Raw genomic sequence first — 9,522 nt, 5'->3', positions numbered from 1 at the left:
GGGGTACCCCTTTTAACCTTTTGCTCTTCTTTACAGGCACAAGATTTTAAGGATTTAGATTAGATTTTTTCTTCAGAGCTTGCACTGACTAGTACAAATATAATCTACCTGCACTGTTAAATTTTAATGAGGCTTTGAGGATTTTTCTCTGTTTTGAATTTGCTCTAAACTTTAGCTGTGATTATGTGAATGAATGCTTACACGAAGCTACAATGTATTCAAGCTATACTTAAACTCTGCGAAATAACAGATAACATAGTTGTTATCTGTTATTACACAGCTAAATTTGTGTAATAACAGATCCGGTTTTGGTTTTATTTTAAATTTTGGGTTTGTCTGGTTGGCTTTGAGCACATTTTTGTGAGGTCTTAAAGAGGTTGACCGGACTGAGCTGACCCCTATAAATTTTTTGTCAAATGGCAGGCTCCATCTGTATGCAAGATGCAGTACACTGCATGTGTACTACAGTCATATTTACTGTTTAGGATCTTATTCCATGTGGCATCATAAGAATGTATGTATAAGCAGCCTTTTACTGTTGCCTTTGTGTGAGATGGTCAAAATGTTTGAACTGCTTCCTGGATAACTTGTCTCAAGCAATGATTAAACTGCTTCTCTACTCAGGTTTAGTTAAGGTTAGACAGATAAAATGCAACAAAATAAAATAAAAATATAGCATGAAGCTTGATTTAAAAGTAATTAAGTTGAAAAAGAAATATTATAACAGTAGGCTACAATATTGCTCCTAATCCAAGGCAGTTTAGAAAGATAGGGTTGTTTTTTTAAATCTCTTTTTAACATTAATACCGTGGCCTAGTTGTTACTTTTAGGACACATGAAATAGGGGAAATTAAACTAAAAGTGGAGGAAAGGAGTTATGTGGAAGCTAAAATGAAACCCCCGATGGAAATCTGGGCAGCTAAGAAGTGCAATGAAGGGATTACAATTCAAAAATGTTGGATATTATCACATTTATTGAAACATGCAGGCTGATACCTCGTTAACGCCCTGATCTTTTAACTCTGGACACTCCCATTAGATCACTGAAGTCTGCAAAACAGATGCTCATAGTTTTCACGACGTCCAAGTTAAAACATGGGGAAGATCAGGTCTTTGCAGTACTTGCTCCTAAATCACGATCACATCCCAACCTTTTTAAAACCCGTTTTTGTTCTCTGTGGTTTAAACCAGGAAGTCTTCTGATTGCTTTTACATGTTTTATTCGTGTTTTATTTTAAAAGCGATGACTTCACTTGAGTTGACCCAACTTTCCAAATGTATTTTGCATTTAATATGAAAACAGTTTCTCTATACTTACAGAGAAATTCTCTTTTAGAATAACGGCTTAAGCATTGGATTTAGCAGTTTGGCTCTCTTGTAAAGGCAAACTAGGCTGCATGCACTAGCATTAGTTTGGCACTCCTGTGTTGAAGCATCAGAGTCGGTAGAAAAAGTTATAACGTGCTGCGGCGACGGTGTCTCCACTGTAGGACGATCTCATTGGTTAATCGGTGATGAGGTCTTTGCTCGAGCGCCGATCACTTCAAAGGGGATGCCTCAGCTCGTGACGTTGGCGCGCGCTCCCCCTGACTGGTTGGCTGGTAGGACGGTCCGGTGAGCAGAGACAGCAGAGGATGAGGAGTAAGTGAAGCGAAGGCACGCTCAGCGGACAACTGCTTTTCTGTGAGTGAGATTTGGATTATTTTATAACTGTTCCTATGAACAGTATTTTTTTATTCGTGTGGTAAAACAGAAGGCTTTACTAATAAAGGCGACATAGCCGGTGTTGTCCGGTTTGCACTACTCATTTCAGAGTTGAGACCTTTAAATGGAAATGTTTTCGTTAGGATAAAAGAAAGCTGATAGTTTTCTGTTACTCGGGAGATTTTAAGCTAATACAATGACAGATTTATCGGCATTTGTCTAACGACTGAACTAAGAGGGAAAGTTTCTTCTGTCTCCTCACTCTGTGTATTTGTTTTATTGGACGCCAAGAAATATGAAAGGGTCAATGAGAGTACACGTTTACACAAATTCATTGAAAGTGTTTCGCAATTTCGACGTTTTACGCAGACATGTTTTTCTATGTAAATAATCAAACTTTCCAAATAAAACTTATTAATTTAATCTGACTTGCGTTTTAACCCATAGTGTATAATTTTCTCATACACAGACACAAAATTGATCGTTTTGAGAGCGTTTAATCCGTGGCGCTTAGTTTAATTGTGATACTCCTGTTGGGTATTTTCGACAGCTTTTAAGCTGAAGGAGCTGAATGATCGTTGCTGCAGCCATGCTCAGTCTACCGCGCCCTCTTCTGGCCACCTGCGTGTGTCTCCTGCTGCTGCCGGGCGGTCAGGGCAGGATCCTCGGCTACACCAACGGCTTTCACTACCAGGACATCAGCAACGGGAATGGACACGGAGAGAGTAGGTTGTCCGTGTGTGTGTGTGGACATGATTAACACATTCTGTGGTACATGCATCAACACACAGCTGGTCGGAACTAATTAGGATGTGGGAAAACAGCTGTAATTTATGAATTTACAGGCAGTCAGCCAGGGCTAACAAAACAAATAATGTTAGAAGTGAGCGATGTGTGTTTGTGTTACATGTAATATGCGTTTTTGAGGATATTCTTTTATCTTCTTTTTTCAGTACACACATCCATGTTTCTGTGACTCTAAACAGACTTTACAGACTTGAGTATCGTGTAGTCTCATCAGATTTGCATTGTTATATGAAACTCAAAATAATTTGGCAAATGGTAAACATACATGACCACTGTGCATTGATTATCATAGTTTTTATCTGTAAAATACTGGCTAATAATATAAACCATTTGGGTGAAGGCACAATGGACCTTCATAGACTTCATACAGGAGGACAACGAGGGGGAGGCACAAGTTTATTTTTGCTGTGATGGTGGTAAATTTCGATAAAGACCTTCAATTTAGACTAGCTCAGCACCACTTTTCTGCACAGCAGGACTTAAAGTACCTAAAGTCTGTGCTGGCTTCATTTTTAGTTTGCTTTTATTCTGCCTTTTAACATGTTGTTTTTCTGCTGACTTTTCTAGTCTATTTTAATGGGATTCGTCTCCACGTGGAATCCCCTCAGTCTTCAGTGTCGGCCACTAGAGGGAGCACTGTCACCCTTCCGTGTCACTACCACTATGAGCCTGAACTGACCACACCACGCAAGACCCGTGTCAAATGGTCCTGGTTGCCTGCCAACACCATGACTCCACAAGTTTCTACTGAAACCTTCCTCAAGGAGACTGAGGTTATGGTTGCCATGGGAAGCCGCCACCGCAGCTACGGCAGCTTCCGTGGCCGCGTGCGCCTGCGACGCTCAGCGCCAGGGGACATGTCTCTAGTAATCAATGAGCTACAGGTCAACGACACAGGAAGATATCGCTGTGAAGTGATTGATGGCCTGGAGGATGACAGTGTGACGGTGGATCTGGAGCTACGGGGTAAGATGTTTGTTTGCATCTATGAGGTTAAGTTTGGGCCTCAACCTGAGTTAGGTTGGATTAATCCTTGTGAGAGCCACAAAAAATGCTGTGGACTTTTGGTTCCAAGAGCAAGAGGGAGCTGAACTCAATAAAATCATAAATCAATCAAATCAATCATCTGTGTTAGAATGGGGAGCTCACTATGGTTTCACCCTACCGTATAGCTGGATTAAGCTCTACGCTTCCAAATAATAATGGTACTTCTAATAGCAAAAAAAGTAAATTATTACTCGTTTCCTAAATTATGAATTAATTTTATAGTTGAAAACATTTCCATTGGTCCATATAAAATGTACAAAATAAGTGAAATTAACCTAAATCTTATATGCTGAATGAGCAATTTTCAATAAATGGGTTTAAAATCTGAGTCCAGTATCAAGTTCTGTTTCCAGCAGTACATATTGACAAAACAACTATTTAATTAATCACATTACCATAGATAGGCAGATTATGCATATTATTTTAGGGCATTCAGCAGCCCTGAGTACCAGAGACATCCAGCATCGAAATAATATTTGAAATCATCAAATAGATTAACAGTAACAGTATCTAGTTGTAGCCAAGTTCATGGGTGTTATTATGTTGCTGCAAGAGCATTCACTCTTTGTTCCATTACTCTTTTTTCCGTCAAATTGGACGGAAAATTGCTGCTGCACAGTCTCTGAAATTTCAGTTTTAGAATGGTGTTTCATTTCTGAACTTACAGTTTTGTTATTTTTATGCAGACAAAGTTTGTGACGAACGTTAACTTGTTAAACAAAGTGAAAGCTTAAGAGAGGATTCACTGTAAAGGGACAATGAATAAGTGGATTTATTTTTCATAGCAGCTTCATAGGCTATAAGGTGCTCCTGTTCGTGGATGTATTTTAAAAGAAGATAATAACGTATTTATGTATGTATTTTGGTGACCTTACATTTCCCGTGAAACCTGTGGCATAGCTGTGTGGATGTTGGACTCCACAAGAGCTGTCCTTTGCAAGGCTCGCAAAATTTCAAAATCTCTGGTAGCCCTTCGGGCAGGCACTCTTCAGTTTTTGGTAGCCCAAAATAAATTTAAGTAGCCCGAATAAAAAAGAGAGCAATTTTTTAATGTTTTGTTTCCTTTACAATATTATACATTAAAGTATAATATTGTAACGGAAACAAAAATTAATCAGAAAGTTGTTAAAATACAAATCACAACAACTGTATAAAAATTACAATCATCAACTCAAATACTTGGTTCTAATTGAACAGAAATTTCTATGAACTTGTAAGAACTGTGTAGAACATGAATCAGTCTGTGTCAGATCCTGAATCTGAAATTTCCACTGAAGTCAAGGGTAAGGGGTAAGTGGAACCAAGATCGAGGCCATTTGCTTTTTGAAGTTTGCAAAGACTGCTAAATCTTGACAATGGTGGTTCACTCTTTGCAACATAGAACGCTTTTGAAAGATTTTTCAGGACTTCTGCTTGTGCTTGGTTTATTTTTAGTATGTTTTTTCCAATTGCTGTTTGTTCTGGGAAAGATATTGCAGACTGGGCAATAATGCATTTCTTGCATTTCTCATGGGTTCTGATGGGGTCTTTCTTAAAATTACTGGTCCCAGTTACAAAGGTGCTTGTGGACTCAAATGAAATGAAGCTCACGACACACCTGGCAGAACATCATGTTATTTAGCTCGTCATATTCCAGCCACAGAAATTCTTTTGTCCATGAAACCAAAAAAGCTGAGCTTTCTTTTTGCCTCATAGTCTGATTTGTCATAACTTTTCCGTTTTGTGGTAGGCTTTTCATTGGCTGCCCCTTCTTCACCCTGACCTGTCTTATTTGGCTCAGCAGAACTAGAATACCGGCGTAAATCCTGCTGCTTTTACACACGTACTTACATAACGGTCAGCGATTCTCTGCGCAATCAACCTCTGACATGTTTAAGCTTGCTGTGGGAGATTTCACTTGTCAGGTTTGAATAGTAAGCTAATGAGTGATAAGACGATGTCAGAGGAATTGGTGCGCAATTAATCGTCACTCACCAATCAGTGCTGCCGCTCTCTACACACGGTTCGCGCGATCGCAAAGTGAAAGTGAAAGCAAAAAACAAGCACAAATTCAAACGCGATTTCAATATGTCACATATTGGCAGTGGCTCATCGATGCCAATGAGATAATTACTCAGCTACATTTTCGAAAGAATGCAAAAGCATTGACACATATTTTCCCTTCCTATGATAGCCCGACGGGCAGGGCTGAGATAGATTTTGGTAGCCCGACTGGAAAAATCGCTAGCCCCGGGACGTCGGGCTAGCGATTTTGCGAGCCCTGCTTTGTCACATTGTCAAGGCACAGTCATGCTGTGGAGGGTGTCTTGTCTCAGGATCTCAATTCTACTTTTTATAGATGATATGATTTTTTTTTAGCATAATCAAATGATAGCCTCCAGCTTTAGCTGTGTGTGAAGCGACTGGGGGGAGAATTAGCACTTTCACATCTGAGGCCAGGGTGGAATATGCCCACTCTGCGTTGTTGATGACTGCTGTGGTGGACTAGTACCCTACTTGGATGTGTTTTCATGTGAAATGGCACTTTATAAATGGGAGTAAAATAAATGTAACCTATTTCCATCCAACAATGTTTTTTTAAATTTGCAAAACAAAAATGAAAATTGCTGACTTTATTCTTTTGCCAGTCACTAATGAAAAAAAAGAAACTCTACATTTCAGAATATACTTAAGATTTGACACGAGATTTATTTGAGTTGTATTTCGGGGTTTTCTGATTATGTTGAATTAAAAAGAAATGTACTCACTGACAAACTGTTGTAATACATTGTTCCTTCACACACAGGTGTGGTGTTTCCTTACTACTCTCAGAAAGGACGCTACCATTATAACTTCTTCAGGGCCCAAAAAGAGTGCCAGGATCAGGATGCTACTTTGGCTACATTTGAGCAGCTCTTTACAGCATGGGAGGAGGGGCTAGACTGGTGTAATGCTGGCTGGTTGGCTGATGGCACAGTGCAGTATCCAATCACAATCCCACGTGATGGTTGTGGGGGCAAGAACTTGGCTCCTGGTCTACGCAGCTATGGACAACGAGACCGTGTCCTTCACCGATATGACGCTTTCTGCTTCGCTGCGTCTGTTAAGGGTCAGTATGAGCATGTTTGAGTTCATATTTTTAGATCTAAAAATTCCAGGTCATTACAGTTTCTTCAATGATTATTCTCTTCTGGATAGGGACAGTTTACTTCTTAGAGAACACAACCAAGCTCAACTTCGCTGAAGCGATCCAGGCTTGTGCCAGTGATGGAAGTCAGATTGCCAAAGTGGGCCAGCTGTATGCTGCATGGAAGCTGATGGGATTGGACCACTGTGATGCAGGCTGGTTGGCTGATGGAAGTGTCCGTCATCCTATCACAAAGGCCCGGGCTAACTGTGGTCCATCACAACCAGGTGTGCGTAGTTTTGGGTTCCCCCCTCAGTACCTGAAATTTGGTGTCTACTGTTATCGGTAGATGCTCTGTTTTAACGCGGGACAAATTAAACCATACTAATAGTGAAGCAGGTTAAAGCTCTGCTTGAGAGGTTAGCATTAGATATAGCCTGGATGCAAATTAGCAGTTAGCCAGTTTGTTCCTCTCTGAGCTATTTTAAAGTGATGGAATTTGGTTTATCTCTCTCCATCTCAAATAGACCAATGACACAACTGACCATGAAGCAACTGTTAAACTAACTGTGGACATCAGTCTTGCCGACATGTCATTGTTAAACATGTAAATCATGGGTGTTATTATGTTGCTGCAAGAGCATTCACTCTTTGTTCCATCACTCTTTTTCCATCACACCTGTCACTATGCATTTGACTGTTGTTCCCATTTAGTACACAACAGAAGGTGATATGTCTGTGGTCACAGCTGGGTTTCCAGTTTATGTCAGAGGTGTTAGTTGGGCTTATCTCCACTGTCTCAAGGCTCACCCAAAAAAAGTAGATGTGTACATATACCGTTAGAGTTGGAGGCATCATTTATTTGACCTGCAGAGAGTAAGTTTGACCATAAACTCAGCCTGACACCAAACAACATGAAAGTACCCAGACAAGCAAATGTTCATATACTGTTGGCCACAAAGTGCAACATGTCACAATCACAGCAAAATTTGCAGTAAAATGCACAAGGCCATTGTTTATTCCTGCAATTAAATGATTTGTGCTGTCAGTTTCCGTCTCTGCTAATTTAACTTTAAAATTTTTGCAGCTATTTTGAAATTTGGTTGAAGATTTTTGGCATTGATCCACCATCAAAACTGATTCATTTGACCACTCATTTCAAGCTCAGGGAAGGTGTTCAGACTCAGAAAAGTCCCCTTCCCATCCAAATTATTTCACTGGTTTCCAATCATCAAGTTTGCACTGACCCTTTAACCCGTAGCCACCAAAACAATACAAAGATTAAAAAATAATCAGTTGTAATAGCTTTATACCACAACCACAGACTTTTGTGGGGCATCTTAATGGTTAAGGGTGTAGATTTTTTATTATTTTCCTCTAGGATCTTTCCAGCTGGTCCACAGTTTTCTGTCTTACATTTGAACATTGTATACAAATATAATGTGTTTCTTTTTATTTTTAAAGGCTGATTAAGAATGTTGTTCTCTGTTGGAGGAGGACGTTCTGGTTCTCAGTATTACACTACCCTGTTTATGTTCATTGTCAAAGAATATTTACATACAAACATACCTTTTTCGTTTTCATTATGTCTGTGCATTTATACTACTTTCTACAAACTAATAAAAATACTGCTGTGAATACACTTTCATTTGAGTAACATTTTTTTTTTAAGTGGGTGGTGTCAAACAAATTCCTTTAAATCCCGCTGTTAAAAAACCTACGTTAACATTTTCGGTTGTTGCCGAAAATCAGCGACTTCAACACCAGTGATGGGTGATTTTTCCACTTCCTCCCCAGACTATGCTTACATTAAAGAAGGCATGGTACTGAGGATCTCCTAAAGGTGTTCTTCCTAACTATGTTCTCGGTCGAAGTCAGGAGTGTCCCATCCCCACTGTCAACGGTGTATGTAGAATACCGCTTCCCTGATGGTAGGACCTCAGTAACCCTGTCCAGGCAGAGTACACTGGACCCTTGATTTGTTTCATTCACCAGGGTTTGCTGAATCACTCTTTGTTTGGCCCCACACCCAGGGAGACATGGGAGACCGTATCAGGGGCAAGTTGGCCATAGCTCTTGAAATCTTGCACAAACCCCTCCACCGCGATACGGTGGTGATTCACGCAGGGGTATACAGAATAGAAAAAGAGTGTCAGAAGCTGAACTTTCAGGAGAGTGTGAAGCAGCTCATAGGTCTTTGACTCACAGATTACCTTTACACATACTCATATCATCATTTGAAATTTTGGCTTTATTTATTATGAGCATCTAGTGCTGTAAAGGAATATACAGAAGGGGAAATAATTATTTGATACTCTGCTGAATTTGAAAGTTTGCTCACTTTTAAAGAAATGAACATTCTCTCATTTTTATGGCAGTTTCATTTTAAGAGAGAGAGACAGACTATCAACCAAAAATCAAGAAAAAACACAAAATATATAAAAGTTATAAATTGATTTGCATGTCATTAAGAGAAAAAGGTATTTGATCCCCAATGGAAAACTCAACTTAGTACTTGGTGCAGAAACCCTTGATGGCAACCGCTGAAAGTAGGAAGATGTTTTTTATAGGTGTTCACCAGGTTTGCATACGTATCATAGATTTTCTATAAGATTGAGGTCTTGAGGCCAAGTGTCTGGTGACTATACCACTCCATGACCTTAACTTGTCCTTCTTTAGCCACTTCTTTGTTGCCTTGGCAGTATGTTTTGGTTCATTGTCATGCTGGGAGACGCATCCATCTTTAGACCTCTGAAGGAAGGAGGTTCTCGCCCAAAATTTTACGGCATGTGGTCCGAACTTTGGCTCCTGAATGTGATGAAGTCGTCCTGTACTCTTAGCAGAAAAACAGCTCCAAA

The 9,522-nt window shown here is 39.8% G+C and overlaps 1 protein-coding gene across 1 annotated transcript; it reads left to right on the top strand.

Moving 5' to 3' along the window:
* Positions 1-1,500: 1,500 nt before the first annotated feature.
* hapln3 (hyaluronan and proteoglycan link protein 3) lies at positions 1,501-8,312 on the top strand. The gene is made up of 5 exons (XM_031731899.2): positions 1,501-1,683; positions 2,255-2,429; positions 3,079-3,477; positions 6,344-6,646; positions 6,736-8,312. The coding sequence occupies exons 2-5, from the start codon at positions 2,276-2,278 to the stop codon at positions 7,011-7,013; spliced, it is 1,134 nt and encodes a 377-aa protein (XP_031587759.1). The 5' UTR covers positions 1,501-1,683; positions 2,255-2,275; the 3' UTR covers positions 7,014-8,312.
* Positions 8,313-9,522: the final 1,210 nt, after the last annotated feature.

Source organism: Oreochromis aureus, linkage group 7, assembly GCF_013358895.1.
Source record: "Oreochromis aureus strain Israel breed Guangdong linkage group 7, ZZ_aureus, whole genome shotgun sequence".
Lineage (NCBI taxonomy): Eukaryota > Metazoa > Chordata > Actinopteri > Cichliformes > Cichlidae > Oreochromis > Oreochromis aureus.
This window is presented reverse-complemented; position numbering and strand designations above follow the sequence as displayed.

Coding starts and splice junctions, on each gene's coding strand:
- hapln3 (XM_031731899.2), top strand. CDS start 2,276: ATGATCGTTGCTGCAGCCATGCTCAGTCTACCGCGCCCTCTTCTGGCC. Junction 3,478..6,343: donor GGTGGATCTGGAGCTACGGG/GTAAGATGTTTG, acceptor CTTCACACACAG/GTGTGGTGTTTCCTTACTAC. Junction 6,647..6,735: donor CTTCGCTGCGTCTGTTAAGG/GTCAGTATGAGC, acceptor TCTTCTGGATAG/GGACAGTTTACTTCTTAGAG.